Source organism: Grammomys surdaster, unplaced genomic scaffold, assembly GCF_004785775.1.
Source record: "Grammomys surdaster isolate TR1022 unplaced genomic scaffold, NIH_TR_1.0 278, whole genome shotgun sequence".
Classification (NCBI taxonomy): domain Eukaryota; kingdom Metazoa; phylum Chordata; class Mammalia; order Rodentia; family Muridae; genus Grammomys; species Grammomys surdaster.
The window spans coordinates 2,352,062-2,371,765 of record NW_021604719.1 but is presented as its reverse complement, the minus strand read 5'-3'; the positions used below and the strand labels follow the sequence as shown (position 1 = coordinate 2,371,765).

The window sequence follows — 19,704 nt, the reverse complement described above, 5'->3', positions numbered from 1 at the left end:
ATTAGATTTTATGGTGACAAGGCTTTTTGTTTTTCGATTTTTGTTTTTTTCAGCATTGGATGGATTTTCTCAAGACTATCTGTCATAATTGAAGGCTAGGCACCGCCATACCGAGTGAAGCAGATCAATATTCTTGCTTTCAGAGGTCATCATAAGGAACAGTCTTTTAAAATTGGATATCAGCCTTTGTGTGATAGTCCACACCTGTCCTTCCTGGGGCTCATGTGACAGAGTTTCAGAACAGTATGGGCTACATACTGAGATTTTAGTGCAAGGGGAGAGAGGTGGGTTGGGGCTCAATATCAATGCCTGGTCCTTTTTTGGCATTACTTCTTACTATTTATAAAATCTCGTTAGGAATCCTGGATATGTCTATTGGGACATAGTCTGCTCCGTTCACCTTTTCATCTGGAGCAAACTCTGATGGGCTAGCTGGCTGCCTCTCTCCTTTCTTCCTCTCTAAAATTGTTACTCCACATCTGGCAGCTTCCTGGTCAAAAGCTCCAGTCTTCTGATCTCTAATGACACTAGGTTGGGCTAGTTATAAGTTTGATGTCTTACGTAGGAAGAGGCTTGACAATATGCACCAGTGTTAGATGATAATAAGATCCTACAGTGTGTGGATAGCACAGACCTGAAACCTACATCCAAATACGCCGCATCTTTGAGTTTTGAGTTGACTTAGAGATAAGGTTCAACCAAGCTAGGCTTGGGCACATGATCCTTCCAGCCTTCTTAATGCTGAAATATAATTATAGAATTGTGCCACAGTTAATTTGGGGCTTTTGTTTCTTACAGTTGACATTTCTTCACTGCTCCAGAGGTTCTATTAGCTCCTAGAGTAGCACATTTTTGTACACTTCTCACAGACAGATGTGATAGGAACATTTGGGCTTTGTTGGGCAGAGAACTGCTTGGCCCAGGAGCCCACTCCCCATCTCTTGCCCTCCTTCCTGTCCTCTATAATGTCAGCTCTTATGTCTGGCAACTGGAGAATTTTACTGTCTTTCTTTTGCTCTGGGCAATGAGTTTCTCTCTCATAGTACCTTTTCCATACAGCAGCCATTTCCATACATTGTTAGGAAGAATGCTTGTTGGCTTTCACTAAGGCCATCGTATGTTTATGTTTTAAGTTGTGCTATGCTCAATCATGGGGATAGCAGCCTTTAAACAGCTGTTTCCAGCCCCACTTCTCATCTTGTGCGAATCTGTCAGTGCGAATTGAGTCCCTGCTGCCCATCTTGTCAGAGACTGGCCGCTTCCCTTCAGATGCACCATAGAATGTTCTGTTTCTTCTTTCAGTGAGGCGTCTTACTCCTATTTAGCCTTTCTGAAATATACGCCACTCTTATTTCTATGAATGTCCCTTGCACATTCTTCTCTTTTCTATCCTTCTTTTAATAAGGTCTCCAGAGTTAGAAGATAACGTATCTTTAGACTTGAATGGATGATCAGCTGAGCCCTTGGTGCTGATGAATAGGCTTGCCCATCCACATCTTCTCTTACTTTATTAACCTGGCTTGCAACCCTCCCTTATGTCTAACATCTGCTAATTCAGTCCACTATACCTAGCAGAGAATTTACTCCATGAGGCGAGCATCCCTCTGGCTCCCACCATCCCTCTTTCTGCAAATTCACTCTTTTTTCTTCCTGCCCATGCTCTCTTCTCCTATCCCTCAGTGGAGTGGGTGCTCTTTTCCCTACCCTCCACTGACACTTTGCCCATATGACTATACCTCCTTCCCCCTTAGACCTTAGCCACATCCAGAATTCACCTGATTGTTTGTTTCCTCTTTCTTTCTCTTCCCCTTCCTTCCTTTCTTCCTTCCTTCCTTCCTTCCTTCCTTCCTTCCTTCCTTCCTCCCTCCCTCCATCCATCTTTCTTTCTTTCTTTCTTTCTTTCTTTCTTTCTTTCTTTCTTTCTTTCTTTCTTTCTTTCTTTCTTTCGTCAGGCTCTTTCTACACAGCCCTGGCTGTCCTGGAACTCTCTAAGTACACCAGACAGGAGTTTCCTCAAATTTCATATGTCCAAAGTTGATATCATTCTTTCTGGAGGTTGGGAATGGGGAGGGACACTATCCTCCCCCCCATCTCTGTTTGTGTGTGTTTGTTTCCACTGTATTGAGGAATACCATGACTTATGACTTATGATATCACCAAACTTCAAGTGTGGGCAACTGTTTAATTTCCTTGAATATTTATACAGCTGTAGTGACCAGCACAGTAACAACTATTCAAGTTTGAATCTAAATAAGTTCCAGTCAAACACAATTTAAAATTCATCTCCTTGGGTAAACTAGACATACTGCAAGAATGTACAGGCTAATCCTGTGCATCTGGTAGTAATCTATAGGGTGAGTAGACATGGCTGTTATAGAACACTGCTATCAATACAACAAATTCTGTCTGAAGATACAGACATACTTCACCAGGGTATCCATATGTGGAAGGGACTTATCTCCATGCCTCTGAGTGGGTACTGGAGTGTCTTGCCATCTTCATTCTCCCTTCACTGTTTGCAACCCCATCCCTTCCCATCCACACCATCAGTAAACATCTTACTTTCTTCTTTGTTCTTTTCCTTCTGTTAACCTAGTAAAACAAAACAGGCCCAAAACCCTTAAATGAGACCCAGAGAGAAGCAGGAGTCCACTGTCTTCATCCTGTGTTGTGAAGGAGACACACCGTTTCTACAGTTGATGTTGCTTGTGGACTCCATTTTGATTGAAGAGTTCCATCACGGTTTACTAAATTCTCAGCCCTTGAAAGACAAAAGCCTTAAATTACACACTATCAGAGTCTTGGGGTTTGCAGCAGATCAATTTCTGTATGTCTCTGCATATGTGTTAGCTATGTAGAGTTTAATCAAGAAAGTAGCCTCTCAGGGTCAGAGGCTGGGGCTGAGGAACCTAATTCAGAAGGGTTGTCAGGTAATACATAACTTTCCTAGATATATCAGTTTTCCTTTGGATACACTTTGAATCATGGCTATCCCTCTTCAAAAGAAACAAAACAATAACAGAAAGTATTATGTAGAGAAAAAGCATGTAGGGGGCCCAGAGCAGAACAACCACATCTGCTATTGGGAGGAATGTCACCTCGAAGGCAAGTCCTTCAAGGCGAAGTACAAACTGGTGAACCATATCTGAGTGCACACTAGCGAGAAACCCTTCCCATGTCCCTTCCTGGGATGCAGGAAGATTTTTGCCCTCTCTGAGAGCTCCACAAGAGAATTCACACAGGTGAGAAACCTTTCAAATGTGAATTTGAAGGTTGTGACAGATAGTTTGCCAACAGCATCGACCTCAAGAAGCACATGCATGTGCACACCTCCAACAAACCCTTTATCTGTAAAGTGTGAGATAAGTCCTACACACATCTGAGCTCCCTTTGCAAACAAATGAAGGTTCATGAATCTCAAGGGTCAGATTCTTCCCCTGCTGCCAGTTCAGGCTATGAATCTTGTACTCCACCTGCTATAGCTTCTGCAAACAATAAAGATACCACTAAAATCCCTTCTGCAGTTCAAACTAGCACCAGCCACAACCCTGGACTTCCTCCCAGTTTTAACGAATGGCGTATTTCCTATAATAAAAAAAAAAATCTTCAATAGAAGATAGGTTTTATCAGGTAATTAGTATAAATACAGGATTTTAAAAAATGTTATTCTTTAATATTACTTGGGTCCAAGAATTCCAAATCACGATGTGCACTGCAGGGCTACACCATTTCTACAGGATAGAAAGGAGCAGCCTTTAGTGTGTCTTTCAATTCCTGCATCTTACAGCTCTTGATTTGCAGCCATTCTCTAAATTAATCTTCGTGTGTCCTTCAATGGTCTCATATCTCTGTCTCCAGCCCCCCACCCCCAACACACCCCCTTTTAAGAAGCAAGTCATTGTGTGGTTCCTATTCTAAATCCAGGATGATCTCAGATCTGTAGTGTCATCCCATCTACAGAGACTGTTCCAAAATAATCGCATTCCGAGGTATTATGGAGAATTGAGACATTACTGTTGAGGTTGTCTTGATCCAACCCAGTCCCACGGGTGGAGTGAAAAGGAAATTTCTAGTGGCTGTCTACCTACCTCCTGGTCCTTGTCTAAGCTGACTTCTTTTATTGGATAGCCTTCAGTTCTAGAATTGGCTCATCTATAGGAGATGGGCAGGTAACCCTGCAGCTGCCCTTCCTTCCATGTAGCTGACCCATCAGCTGGCTTTTTTTCCTACTGATGAACACTGTCATTTAAAAATAGGGCATAGTCCAAAAGGAAGGTATCATCCTTTAATTTTTACAGGGTCTATAGCTTTTAAAATGAGAATATATAGATTAGAAATTACTGGACTACATGAATGCACACGGGAAATACCTAGAAGCAATTGCCTGAGAGCAGTTAGAAGGGTCGCGCTAGCCTTTTCTGTTTTAACCTGCAGTGCTACTTAGCTTTTCCACAGTCAACATTCAGCATCTTTGTGATTAGAAGAACAAATGTTTCTAAAACACAGGACATTTTAAATGATGCTTTAATACATTTGCTAGAACTAATTATATTTTTCAAAAGCCAACTATGGTTGGTTTATGCCTGAATCTTCGTGCTGAAGAAACTGAGGCAGGGCAATTGCTTTAGGATCCAAGATAAGACTGGAATAAGGAATAAGATCCTGACTCAAAAAATCCTAACCAAGTGAACCAAGTACACTCACTGGTGATTTAGGAGCAGGCCACTGATGGCTTCCTGCTCCGCTTAGACTGGTTGTAAGTTTTACAGTGACGTTAACTTTGTTAATTATTCAGAACCTTATTGACTCCACCAGGGAAGCTGCCTGGGAACATAGTGGAAGCACAGGCCCTCCCCCTCCCCCTCTGCTCCATGGCCTCATGAACCTCCATACTGACACTGACTTTGGTTTGTCGGGGAGTATTCCAGAATAAACTCCCATCATGAATTCTGTTTGACTCCAGCAAGCATGTGTCTTTGCAGTCTGGTTATGTTTTGATTGCTGCCCTTGATTCTGTTGTGTTGTGAGAACACTATGCATTTCTAGCAATTCCCAGCTCCTGGAAGTCACAGCAAAGCATTAAGCTCTTTTGATCTGCTTTCCTATTGAATGCAATTTGCTCCAAGGGAATTTCCCTATTTTGGCTTATAATATGTTGATGAATTATTGAAACTTCAATTACTTTTGGTTCCCAAGATAGCAGGGTAGAGATAACCCAGACATTTAATATGAAAGCTTTCTAGAAGCTCTTAGAGAGGGGGAGAGTGGGGGCTGTGTATCTGCTCTCTGCCCTTGCCTGGAAGGGCTATGGCATCAAGAGCTAGCATAGGGTTGGGCTCTGCTCTGCCTGTCTGTGATGTTTTATATAATGCTTTGTAGCCTTGGGTCAGTTGCTCAAGGTATGGTTCCCTGTTGACCAGCATTCAGGCCTTTGGACAGCTCATTAGATGTGTGATTTCTGGCTTTGTACAACCCTGATAAATCTGAGTGACTGGGGTGGGATTCTGCTTCCTTGGTTTCTCACTATCCTTGAAAAGGTAGATCTGGTATACCATAAAGTTTAGAAAGCCATGCTCTAAATGTCCAGGTGTGCCTTCTGGCTGCCTGTGTCTGGTGCTTCAGTCTTATGAATTTTTGAGCACTGCAGTCAATCTGAAGCATAATAAACTAGGCTTAGTAGTACTTCCCCATAATTCTAGCATTCAAGAGGTAAAGACAGGCGCTTCACAAGTTCTAGGTCATCTTGGTTGCATAACAAGTTTCATAATAGTCCTGGTACTCTGATGCTAAATGTGTGTCCACGGTTATCATAAAGGTTGCAACTGTCCCTATTTACTGGGATGTTTCTCCCCTTGGTGGCCACAGAGCAGTAGCCATAGATAATTGAGACTTAGATATTCATTGTAGTGTTAAGAGGACATTTTATTTTTTAAATTTTATGTGTATGGGTCATCTGATCCCCTGGGACTGTAGTTACAGATAGTTGTAAGCCTCCATATAAGTGCTTCAAATTGAGCTCTGGTCTCTTGGAAGAGCAGGCAGGGCTCTTAATAGCGACCCATCTCTCCAGCTTCCACTCTTGTGTCTTAAATGTATTCACAGGGCCCTGTTTTCTTCTTCTTCTTCTTTTTTTTTTTTTTTTGCTTTCCTTTTTTTTCAAGCTTTAACTATTTAGATGTTCTCTGTACCATACCAGGGATGCTCTGAGCCTTGGTTACCTGGAGGAAAGCTACTGGTACCTTCACTGTCACTCCAGCTTGGTCTCATCTCTTTCCTAAAGCCCTGTTTCTAAAAACTCAGAGTTTGTCCAGTATTGCATATTCTTCAGATGCTGTGCACACAGTTAGTTCTACCTCCCCATCCCCCAACCCCCACCCCAGCCATGCCTCTACCAAGCTCACCCTGACATGTTCTCCTATGGAACCCAGTTCTCCTACCATATACCTCTTTATATTCTCTGGAGTAGCTTCAGGTGGAGGTTCAGTCTTCCCAAGTTCTGCTGCCTTGGAGCACTCGAGCACTCGAGACAGATGTTTCTAGCGTGTGCATGCGTGTGTGTGTGTGTGTGTGTGTGTGTGTGTGTGTGTGTGTGTAGACTCTTCTTCTCTATTCCTGTGCAGCCTCTGGATTTCCTAAGACTAGAGATCATATCCTTATCTGAGTTGCAGCTTTTTTGCATACCTCTCTCCTGTGTTGGAAGCTTCCAATACTTAGGTTGCATATTCTCCTTCTTGATTGTAAATAACAGATGATTGGTCAGGAGTGAGTCCACTTAAAGATTCACTAGCTTCAGTGGACTTGGCCAGCTGAGCAGCACAGTTGAAAACTTTGCCTTAGGCTGTCTGGCTGTTTTGGTGTTTAACCTGAGAAACCACCAACTCCATCTAAACAAATTTGTTTCAGGTACGAGAGCTTCAAACTCGGCTGCAGAGCGTGCAGGCTACTGGACCTTCTAGCCCAGGTCGCCTCACCCCTGCCAATCGCCCAATTAACCCCAGCACTGGAGAGCTAAGCACCAGCAGTAGCAGCAATGACATCCCCATCGCTAAGGTAAGCTCCCCGGGATGAGTCTGGTAGAGTCGGAACACTTCTTATCTAAAAAACCCAGCTGTGGCTGAGTCCACTGTTGTGAAGCATACCAGTACATCTCCTAGTGGCTTCCCCTGGGACTGAGTGTCAACTCTACCAAATCAAGCTGCAGGGAGAGATAACCCACTAATAGGTTTAAGTCTCTCTTAGACGCAACCTGTATACCAGGTCTCATTAATCAGCCTGCTGGAAAATGTCACAGCTGACAAGCCATTGTGGAGAGTTTTGTCAAGTGCGACCTCACAGTGGATGATGGGTACTTGGCTTTCAAGGAACTATCAGCCCTTAGGGGACCCTGAGTGATGATACAGTGAGTTCCCCCTCAGATGAATGACAGCTGTGCCAGCGTAAGAAATACAGCACAGAGCTGAACTTGGAGGTGCAGGCCTGTAATTCCAGCCAGGAGGCAGAGGTAGGAGGATCAAGATGAGTTCCAGGCCATTCAGGAGTACATAGTGAGACACTGTCATAAAAGGAAAAAAAAAAAGAAAAGAAATACATTGTTCCCACTTGTTCTCTGCCAGTGCTTTTGTACAATTTCCTAAAAAGACCCTGTTACATGGTACAAATGGCAGATGTCTTCCTGCCTGCCAGCACTAATAGTCTCCACAATGAAGCTGTTTCTCAGCCTTTATGTTTAGTAAGTTAGGTGAAACCATTGCTTCTTGACCATGCATGAGTTTAGTCTCCTAAGGAACATTTTGAATGGTTACAACTGGAGTGCTGCTGGCATCTGGTGGCTACAAGCTAGAGATGCTACACAATAGCTCATTCTACCAAGCTGAGGTGCCTGCCCCAACTGTGCTGAGATTAAGAAGCCCCATTTTAAGTTTACAGCAGCAGAATTGAGCCAGGGGATTCTTTTTGAAGTGTTTCGATGAATCACTTTAGATGACAGGGCTAAAAATCACATAAGGATTGCTCCAGTCTATGCAGGGGACTGTTGTGAACTTTCTGATAAATTTCTCTTTTATTTTAAGATTGCTGAGAGAGTGAAACTATCAAAGACAAGATCAGAATCCTCATCGTCTGATAGGCCAGTCCTGGGCTCAGAAATCAGTAGCATCGGGGTGAGTGTCAGTGATGAGCAAGGGAAAGAGGAGCCCTATACAGCCACCCAGACCAAGGCTCCTAGAGGACACAAGTGTTGATGTCTACTTCCGACTTGTCAGTGAATTGGATAACAAATCATAAGGGTTTCATTCCACAGAGGCAAAGTCAAATGTATAAAGTTTCTAAATGGTGAATTGCTACTTCAGCTTTAAGGTAGATACACCCCCTGATCACCCCTCACACACTTGAAAAAGTAAATAACATTTCCAAAAAGTAAATGACATTTGGTTAGTTATTGGTGATGCCCATGAATGTTTTGAAGTACCTGCTTTATATCACAGTGCCTCACAGAGTCTTAGAGTATTGCAAAACTCCAAAAGAATGATCTCTTTGCACATACAACTTGAAGGGGAACACTGTCCAGGGAGAGGGGAATGGGCCTTGGAAGTAAGGCCCAAAGCTAGCTGAGCATGGGCTGGACCTAACTGTTCAGCGTGAGTCTTCATACTAGCGTCTCTCGCCTCCAGGGAGGAAGACTGAAGGCTGGTGAGGGGACAATGGAGTAGTTTCAGTTCTTTTATTGTTTTTGTTTTGTTTTTTGTTTTTCAAAGATTTATTTATTTATTTTATGTATATGTGTACTTTATCTGTATGTATGCCTGTGTGCCAGAAGAGTGCTTCAGATCCCAGGATAGACATTTGTGAGCCACCATGTGGTTGCTGGGAATTGAACTCAGGACCTTTGGAAGAGCAGACAGTGCTGTTATCCACTGGGCCATCTTTCCAGCCCTATAGTTTCAGTTCTTTAAGGAGTATGTTTGATTTTTTTTTTTGTATTGGATATTTTTTATTTACATTTCAGATGTCATCCCCTTTCCCCATTTCCCCTCCCTAGAAACCCCCTGTCCCATCCCCCCTCCTCCTTTTTGCTTTTATACCATTTTAATTACATGCAAGTATTAGGGTCATTTCTAGGTTGAGGGTCTAGCAATACAATAGATGCAAATAGTCAAGGAACAAGCAAGACAATAAACACAAATAGTCAAAGAACAAGCAAGGCAATAAACAAAATTTCATGAACACTCCTGTGATCACTGTTTCTAAGGGCTTATCAGGATGACCAAAATATCTGAACCTACTTCCCTGTCCTAGCCCAAAGTCATTTTCATGTCTGAAGCCTACTTCCTTGTTCTAGCCTAAAATTTAGATTCCTATCTGAAATTACTTCTTTGTTCTAGTCTAAGATTTAGATTCTTGCCTGAAATTAGTTCTTTGTTCTAGCCTAAGATTTAGATTCCTGCTTGAAATTACTTTTAAAAAAGGAGTGTGTTTTATGATTAGGCATGGAACTGAGAGAGCTAGCTTTTTGATTCTAGGGCAAACAACCCAAAACCTCACTTTAATTTTCTAATTGAAAGTTTTTCGTTGTGCAAAAACCACATGCATTCAGATTCTGTGCCAAACCCAAACTGTGAGGATAAAGGGGACAACATCTCTATTGGGCCACAGTCCCCCAAGACTATGGCTGTCGAGTGTCAGTAGTTCAAGATAGGAGAAGAAATTCCAGATCGTATTTAAAGTCGTGAATTTTCAGGACTCTAGGAGAGCTGGTGGGCTTGTTGTTTCCCATCATGAGCTATTCAGGAGGTGCAGCTGTGAGCTGATTGTGTTTCACACAACACTGTCACAGTCATTTTTTAATGCTAGAATTATACCAACTGAGACCCATGAGACTCAGAAGGATAACCATCTGCTGGTGCCAAATTCTTAATAAATCTTGGCTTTAAGTTGTCTCATGTGCAGACTATGCCTGGGGAATGGTGTTTCTGACCTGACATCTCTGGGGGGGAATTGTGCTCATTGGTACAGGTTTCCAGCAGTGTGGCAGAACACCTGGCCCACTCACTCCAGGACTGCTCCAATATCCAGGAAATTTTCCAAACCCTCTACTCACACGGATCTGCCATCTCTGAAAGCAAGATTCGAGAGTTTGAGGTGGAAACAGAACGACTGAATAGGTAAAGAAGCAATCTGACATATTTCACTGGAGGGGGGTGGGGGTGTGAGTGGGAGCTGCTTCTGGCCCTTATTCTAAAGGATCATCCAAATTGGCTTGTGAATTGTGACCTGGAGTGAGATTACCAGGCTGGTAGGGTTGAGATGGAGACATGACGTGCTCATGGTAGACAGGGTCAACTTCACAGGCCCGAGACAGACATTCACACAGGGCCTTGTGTGTAGGAAGGTCGAACAGATGCAATCTGACTGTGCCATTACTGTTGTTAATCCTTAATCATGTATGAACAAGGACCCCTGGCCCCACCTCCTCAATTCGTGCTGGATGGACCTTGAAAAGTACATAGGGAGTTCTGGGAGCAATCCACAGAGAATGTCAAGTAGGTCATAGATGGCTGCCAAATGTGCGGGCCAGTGCTGAGGAGAGTCACAGTGGGAAGTCCTGGAATGTTGAGTCAGTGTCAGGGGGTGCTTGTGTTTGCCAGAAGTAGCAAAAGCAGTGTGCTGGAGCCGTTGTTCTTGGCATTGGCCCCACATGTTGGTCTAATTTGCTGCTTTTTCTGAGGGTTGTCTGCATTCCTTTATGCACTCTGCTCATGTGCACAAGCCTGAGACCCTAGGTCCATCCTAATGGGAGACGTTTACCATTTACCAGCTTTATAAATTCTTGCCCATCCTCTTGATATAGACAGATGTAGTATGCACTCCTGCTCCTTGGTAAAGACAAGCTTAGTGTACTCTTAGTGATGAGGGAACTGCTTCAAAAGCAAAGAAGGTCCACAGCCAAACTCGCTGACCGTGACTCAGACTCTGTTCCATGATAACACAATGGCCCCTTGAACAGTTTCCAAGAATGGTGTGGTTGCCTTGACTTAGCAGTCTTCAGGGAGAGCACAGGAAGAGCTTGGACGGCTCATGAGCTAATCAAGAAGGAATGTGAGCACTAATTCCCGTCTACCATTGCTTAATTCCATTCCTCTTGTGTGTGGCAAAGTAGAATAAATCAGACTAGCATGTTACTCCTCCCTGATATGAAGCTGTTTTAGTTTTTGAGAACAAAGGAAATGTGGTAATCTAGGTCATCTCAAGGTTTACTGTTTTTAAAAGACTCTCCGTCTGTGTGGGTATGGACACAGGACTGCCTGTGGAGGCCAGAGGCATAAGATCTCCCTGAAACTAGAATTTAAGAGGCTGCCCAGCATAGGTTCTGAGAATTGAACTTGGATCCTCTGCAAGAAAAGCATACGCTTTTAACTGCTGAGCCATCTCTCTAGGCCCATTAAATACTTTTAAATCTTGAAATTAAAAGTTTTCCTTGTTAAATCTACAGTCATTTAGAATGCCAATCCTGATTACCTCATAACAACAAAGCAAAAACCGTTTTCTCCACTGGCCTTCCCAGGCTTAGACCTGAATCAGATATGCCCTTTGCAATTGAATGAAGCCATATGCCTTCAGGAACCCTCCCTTCAGCTAAAGATCTCTTCTCTGGGATTTCAAAGGTCTGCTTTGTTGCTGAACTTGGAGAAGGCACCTTTCTTCACAGTTATCTGCACCCAGGAGAGAACAAAGAAGGGACATTATTTAGTACTCAAAATGCAGGTTATGTGTCTAGCATCACACAATGGATGCTCACAGAAAATGTCTTAATGTTCAACTTGTGAGGATTAGGCTAGTCTCCGTCTGCAATGAGAAAACAAAGGCTTTGAAGTGGAAAGTTGAGAGATGAAGTCCAGTGCAGTTATTTAACAGGCAAAATTCCAGACCCTGCCCTTTGCCCTCACCCTGTTGTTTTATGATCATAGCTGTGGTCAGAACCTAGGGCTTCTTAGAAATACTGTCTTAATGACTGTTATTTTATTGTTTCAACATTAAAGGACTATTACTTAAAAAAAAATAAGGCTAGTCTTTGACTCAGATTTCCTTGGGGTAGGGAAAAGTACTGACACAAAACTGTACTTACTCATGTTGCACATCTGTGTTAAGCACCTACTGTGTGCTAGAGTATGTGGCATGAAAAACAGAGAAGGATCCTAATCTCATGAAGCATATGATCTGTTAGGAAATGTAGAAGGAACACAACAGAGGAAACATCAAGGGAGAATAATCTGGACCCTGAAAGAATCAAGTAATGTATTTGTTATTGTTACGTTGGATGCTGGAGGAGAAAGCTAGGGCCTTATACAAGCTGTCCAGCCGTTCTACCACTGAGCTGTATCCCTTGCATGAGGGTTTCTCCCTGATAAGTAGCGGTCCATGGAGATGTCTCTAAATAGGAGAGGCTTATTATGAAGTTTTAAGGAGAAAGAACAACTGTGACAAGGTTGGAAGAGTCTTAATTCTGGGCTGGATAAAAGTGGTGTGAAAGAGGAGCCATACAAAGGCCAGTGGGACTGAGGTAGGGCGGGACCCTGGAGGATGCACAGGAAGCAGGAGGACCACCAGGCAGGGCTGGCATAAATGCAGAATCGGATTCTATGGCAGATTTTACTCTTTAGCCTAAATATAGTTAGAAGGCATTTTCAACGGGAAGAACAAAACCTGTTATGCCTTCTGGAGCTTCGAGGTAAAGGATAGAAAGAGTGGGAGCAGAGAGATGACTGTGATGGGCTAGGAGCCATGGCACATAATGCATTCAGAATAAGGGAAGCCTCAGCCACGTTAGGTCTGGCTGTAAGGAGAGGCTCTGAGATGCTCCCATGCTAGCCTGTGATGCTAGGAGCATGGCAGCCAGAGGTGACCACCAAGAGGGTAAGATGAGGAAGAGCAGGTTGAAGACAATTGAGCTCCCCATCATTGTTAGTTGGAGGCAGTGTGTGACCCCTAATGGGAATGCCAGGAGGCAGCTGACGTGTGGGACTGGCACTCAGAGGGTGGTGTGTGCTAGAAAAGATGGGGAGCCATGGAAACAGAGTCACAGACTGGATAGAAGCACCCCTAGGGAGAGTGTTGGCAGAAGAGGGGGACCCCCCCATCCCAAGCCTGAGCCAGAGGAAACACCAACCCTCACAGCCTTTATATTCAGAAGACCACCAGCAGGGTGTATCCTGACCTGAGCAAGGAAGTGTTTCTGGCAGGGATGGTTTAGACTCAGCCACATGTTGGTCAGTAAGTGGGATAAATGGCTTCCAATTAGCTAGGAATTATACTACACTGGAATTACAAGTCAGAGAGTGGGGACTATTGGAAAATCCAAAATGAGCAGAAGCAGAAAGTGTGTGCTTCTAACACTTCACTTGCTGTGCCCCATAGAAGTCTTCATTACACTTCCAACAGATATGTTCCATATAGGCAACTCCACTCTGCCCTAAGATTTATGCTCAAGGATGGTGGCTTCATCAGGCCATCATCACCCTCAGGAGTCAATTGACTATCTCTTGAAGACTTGCTTCTATGAAGACTGTGAAAGAGTGTGCTCTGTGGGAAATGAAGGATCACACTCAATGTCTTAGGACAGAAAATGGAGAAGCTGAAGGGTCTAGGTTTATTTTCTACTTTTCCTCAAAGTCATTGTTTTGAATATACAGTTCTAGATCTAATTTTAAAGAACTGAAAAGTTTTTACTGCTGGTTGTACCAGTCACTGGTGTTGCTGGACATCCAGCTTAGAAGGCTCTTTGGACATGATCATAGGTCTCTGGGTCCATTTCCTACTTAGGGACAACCTAGTAGAATATTCCTGATTGTTCACAAATTCACCTTTTGCTAGTGCTCTGTGGTGTGTGGTTAAGAGTACAGGATCTAGGTTGACCAGCCTGATTACATTCCAAGTCAAGGAAACTTGACCTTTCAATATCTGAATGCATCTTCTTACCTGGGTAACAGGTTTGATCATACATGATTGGGCAGGCTACTGGTAGATGACCCAGCAAAAGCTCAGCACAGAGCAGCCATTATGACCATGGTGTGGTGTCTTGCCCCATGCAATGTGGCTTGTTGCAGCATAGTTGTAGTTACTCTGCAGAGTTACAGGGTACCAAAGCTGTTGCTTTTGTTACTATAGACTCATGGGCTCACACAGTACAGGCACATGGCATGGATGAAGTATAACTGGATACCAGAATCTAATTTCTTTGTGGTTACTGTCTTTTGTTTTCTGAGTCAGGGTCTCTCTACATAGCTGTGGCTGTCCTGAAACCCACTCAAACTGAAAGAGATTTGCCCGACTCCTGAGTTCTGAGATTAAGGATGAACATCATGACATTCAGCCCTGTGTTTTTATTTTTGCTTCACACTGAATTCAATGATTATTTTTACTTGTTCTGTGTCTGTTATACTTGCTAAAATGCCCAACAATGCCATATCATTATTGTCACCGCATGGGTGTCTTGCGTATATGAATCCATGTACATCTGTGTATCTGTGGAAGAAAAATAAACACCAAGCGCCTTTCTCAGTCATTCTCCACCTTCTTTTCATGAGGCAGGGTCTCTTACCTGAATCTGGAGCCAATTTGGCTAGGCTGTCTGGTGAGCAAACCCCACAGATCCATCCTTTTGCCTTCCTAGTGCTGGGATTATAGATAGTGCCACGTTGCCTGGCTCTTAAGTGGTTGCAGGGGATTGAACTCATCTCCTAGTGCTTTTGTCACAAGCATTTCACTTTGCTGAGCTGTGTCTTCAGCCTCCCATATCACATGTTATATGTATGCATCTCTCTGTGTGTGTTTGTCTGTGGCATATGTATGTATTCATGTGTGTACTCACCCGTGCATGTATGTAGAAGTGAGAAGTTGACATTAAATGTCTTTCTCCATTGCTCTTCACCTTAGTTTTTGAGACAGGGCCTCTTAGCAAACCCCAAGCTCACCAGGCTGGCTGGCTAGCAATCTCCAGGAAGCTGCCTGACTCTGGCCCCCCAATCCACATCACTAGAATTACAGGTGCACGCCACCATGCCTGTGCGGGGATCTACACACAGGTTCTCAGGCTTGCATGGCAAGCACTTTATTTGCTGATCCTCTGCCTGCCGTATTATCTTACCATGACCATCTGGACTACTTGTGAGTGAGACAAGTGAAATACCGGACCACATAGTTCTAGCGAATAAAATCAATGTGTCTTTCTTTTGTAGTCGCATTGAACACCTCAAATCCCAAAATGATCTTCTCACCATAACCTTGGAGGAATGTAAAAGCAACGCCGAGAGGATGAGCATGCTGGTGGGGAAGTATGAATCCAACGCCACAGCCCTGAGGCTGGCCTTGCAGTACAGGTAGGAGAGCCGGAGACGGGAAGACGTCCTGGTGTGCTTTTAATTTTTAATACTTGTTTGTTTGTTTGTTTGTTTTTGTTTACTTAAAGTTAATTAATGTCATTAATTAATTTATATTATTTATATAAATGTATACTTTAATTAATTTATATTATTTATATAACTATGACAAATTAGTATTATTGATAAAAACAATGAACTAATAGAACTAAAAATATTTTTTAAAATGTATTCAATTGCTGTGTGCATGTAGACATGCTTGAGTGCATACTTGCCACAGCACCTGTATGGAAGTCTGAAGACAACATGAGGACCCATTCTCTCTTTCCACCATGTGGGTTCCACATTGTGAACCCAGGTGTCAGGCTCACCCTCTGTGTGCCTTCACCCTCTGAGCCATCTCACTGGCCCGTTCTCGGTGTCTCTGCAGCGACTTTGTTACATGTACATCTGTAGCAATCCTTAACATAAAAGGAAAGACATAACCAGGGGCTTGGACCTGCAAATATTAGTGTGGTTTATATTGAAAACCAATTAGTGTCCTTGAGCAATTAGGAGAATCAGATCTGGTAGTAGTGTTTAATATGTCCCCACTATTCTAATTCAGATTCATGATTAACTAACTCATTTAAGTAATATCACCTAAAATATCAGTGTGAGGGGGTCAGGGAGATGGCTTAGGGGGTAAAGGCACTTACCACCAAACCTAATGACCTGAGTTCCAGCCTTGGACCCCACATGGTAGAAGGCAAAGCAAGAATCCCCTCTTGCAAATTGTCCTCTGGCCACCACGCATACACTGCAGTGCCCCCTCCACATGTACTAAGTAAATGTAAAAAAAAAAAATTCCTGTTAAAACATGAAGCTTTTGTGTTCTATTTCCATTTGTTCCTTCTGTTCTCTATTCTTATATACTTATTCGCTTGTTATAGAATTTCTTTGCTGGTTTGCTTTCAGTCCTAGAAAGTGAACCCAGGGATCTACACAAGCTCGACAAGTGCTCTCCCACTGAGCTGTGCTCCAAGCCTGGCATAGTTCTTATTTTTGTTTGTTGTTTTCTTTTCTTTTGTTTTGTTTGAGATGGGATCTCTGTATAACAGCACTGACTGTCCTGGAACTTGCTCTCTAGACCAGGCTGGCCTTAAACTCACAGAGATCTGCCTGCATCTACCTCCTGGGTGCTGGGACTAAAGGCATGTGCCACCATTTTCTGGCTATTTTAATTGTTTTAACTTATCTTTTTAAAATTTACAAGCGTTTTTCATAGGGTCTATTTTGAGCATGTTTCCCCTTCTCCAAGCTTCTCTCAGATCCTCCCCAGCGACTAAGTGCACACCTTTTTGTTCTTTCTCTCCCTCCCCACCTCACCCCCAATCTTAAAAATAAACAAAAGAAAACCTCCCAAAAAGGAAAGCTAAAACAAATAGGCAAAAGACCAATAAGACAAAACAATGCATTAAACAAAACAATAAAATCCAAAGTCCATATACAAAAAAAGCCATGAAATTCATTTTGTGTGGGGCAACAAATCCCGGGCATTGGGCCTACCCTGGACTGTGTTTTATATGCCTGGTGACATTCCACTGGAGAAAAATGATTTTCCCTTATGAGCAGGTATCTGTTGCCAATAGGTTTTGGTTAAGAGTGGGAGCCCATATCCGCTTCTGCTATCAGTACTGGGAGCCTGTCTTGCTTGAACCTGTGCAGGTCTTACACATGCCTGGCATAGGTTTTAAATGCTGCAAAATAGTCTGCACTTTTCTCAGATAGCTGAATTCAAAGCTGCATATTTTATGCCTTTTACATTGCTCGTTTTTCTAAAAGATCTTTGAAGATACTGAGTATTAAAATAATTCAACAGTAAACAGCCTGATGCAGATAATATTGTCATTTTTTGAATGCTTTCCTTGGGATAAAGTTCCCAAAGCAGGAGACATGAGTATCATCATAGCTCTTCAATTGGTTTCCATTAAAAATAAGCCACTTTATTAAAGGCATGGTGATGTGGCATACATCTTTAATCCCTGGCAAGACAGGCAGATCTCTGTGAGTTTCAAGTCAGCCTGGTCTACATCGTGAATTCCTGAACAGCTAGGGCTACACACAGAAATCCTATGTAAAAAAAAAAAAAAAGAAAGGAAGGAAGGAAGGAAGGAAGAAAGAAAGAAAGAAAGAAAGAAAGAAAGAAAGAAAGAAAGAGAAAGAAGAGAAAAGAAAAAAGAAAGGGAGGAGTGAGGGTAGGAGCAAGTTTAAGAAACTATAGTCAATCTATTTGCGAGTAGGTAATAACACTTTTCTTTCTTATCAGTTTTGGTATTGTCTTCTTGTTTTTTAATTTTTTTAAAAAATTACATTTATTTGGGTTTTACGCCATAATGTGGATGTGGAGGTCAGAAGACAATATGCAAAAGTGGATTTTACTGTGTGGATCCCCAAATCAAACGTTGTCAGGCTTGGTGGCACATTCCTATACTCACTGAGCCATTTCCCTGGCCCCATTTATCATTTTAAAACCTTTTTTTTTTAAAGCTGCAAAACTGTTGCTGTCTTCTGAGGTTTGTTAGTGGTGCCTCATAAGTCCATTGCCAAGGTCTCAGGGTAGATGATTGTATTTCACTTAGCATCCTATACAATTTTATTATCACCTTAAGAAAGTTTTGTTGCTTCCAAAATAAAATCTTCTAACATTATGAGACCAGAGCAGGCTGGTGGTCATACTGGTTTTCAGGTTCCCAGGCAAACGAAGAGCTGTCCTTCCTGTAATAGTCTTTAACATGGACCACTCTCCACCTTTGGTCTCAGGAGGTACTGCACATGAGCACATCCTAAAGGATGAAGCACCTCCCGCCTGCCTGCCTTTGCATGGAGCCGCCAGCACCACAAGCTAGTGATGTGACCCTTTTCTTAACTGTTGGCTTGCAGAAGGGTGATGAGCATGAAAACAATCTAAACCAGATGGCTTCTCTGTTTTTGTCTTTGTAAATGTCGATTAAAGCAACATTTCTTTTTTTTTTTATTGTATTTTTTTTTATTAATTTCTTTTTTTTTGAACATGAAATGCTTTTTTATAGCATGTTTTACAAGGGGAGGGGGTAAGAGGGTCCAGGTGGTGGAAAAGTACAAAATCTTCTTGGCCTGTGCCTTGAAACATGTCATGGTCTATATGGTACACTGCCTTGAATTATGATCTACCTGCAGTTCTTCAGAAGATATGGTACACTGCTTGAGTTATGGTCTCCCTGCTATTCTTAAGAAGACATGGTACTCTGCTTTGAGTCTATATGCAGTTGCTAAGCAGGATCTTGCAGTTGCCAAGCTTCAGAGGACATTGTGCAGGTGGGGAAAGGTAGGGGGTAAGGGTAAGGGCGAGGGTCCTGGCTTCTGGCATCTCCCCCTTCTCTGTTTAGTTAGAGAAGGCGTCTTTTGTTCAATCCCAACTATGTGAGTTTTGAATTTGGATGTCTAATTATGGGGGGTCTTAGACAAGTTCACAACCCCAAAACACTGATGTGAGACGAGTCACATCGATGGTCGAAGGCTTTAGGCTGTCGACGATGGGCAACGTCAAGGGACTCTGATGTGGGTGAAAGGAGGGTGAGGGCCCTGTCTTAGGCCATGTAGGCTGCACCCACTCCCAGCACCACGCACTCCTTTTCGGCTGCATTGGGTGGGCCCCTGGGAAGTGGACCTACAATAATCCCGTCATTGGGCTAACTCACAGCCATCCTAGTCTCTTGTAAATGTTCAAGTTACCAACCATTTGTCAGTTTGGGGTGTAATATTGTCATAAAGGAAGGCTCCCCAATGTTAGCGGCCATATCAAGGGTGGCCTTGGTTTAGGAAAAAGCCAATTTTTGTTGTGGTGATCAAGAGGCCAAGCTCTCTAGCGAGAGAAATGAGGGCAAAGCCAGGCATACCAGGAACCCTTCTGGAGGGCATGGAAGTCTAGGGGTAGACCGTAGGGGGAGGCAGGGGAGCTGACAGCTGTGTCAGTCTCCTGCGGAGTCACTTCTGGATTCTCTGCAATTTTCAGCTGATGGTAATGAACTTCAACTGCCTTCTTGATGGCAGCATCAACCTGGTTCCGTGGACGACAGGTCACGGGCGATGATCTCTGTCTTGCTCAATCTTGATGTCGTGCGCACATCCTCTCAATGAGGGTCCGTCCGGATGGGTCCGTGCCTTGAGCCCCACGTCTGGGTGCCACTTGACCCGACCGGTGGGTCCTGGTTATTCGTGGGGGCGAGGAGGACTGCAACCTGCTATTCTTCAGAAGATATGGTACACTGCTTGAGTTATGGTCTCCCTGCTATTCTTCAGATGATATGGTACA

General features: G+C 43.2%; 1 protein-coding gene across 1 annotated transcript in view; it reads left to right on the top strand.

The window, feature by feature from the left end:
- Mcc (MCC regulator of WNT signaling pathway) overlaps window positions 1-19,704 on the top strand; it is a 94,312-nt gene that overhangs the window by 34,884 nt on the left and 39,724 nt on the right. Inside the window, exons 5-8 of the mRNA XM_028777197.1 lie at window positions 6,904-7,050; window positions 8,070-8,159; window positions 10,012-10,160; window positions 15,231-15,371. Coding sequence (XP_028633030.1) covers window positions 6,904-7,050; window positions 8,070-8,159; window positions 10,012-10,160; window positions 15,231-15,371 — 527 coding nt within the window. The remainder of the gene's footprint in view (window positions 1-6,903; window positions 7,051-8,069; window positions 8,160-10,011; window positions 10,161-15,230; window positions 15,372-19,704) is intronic.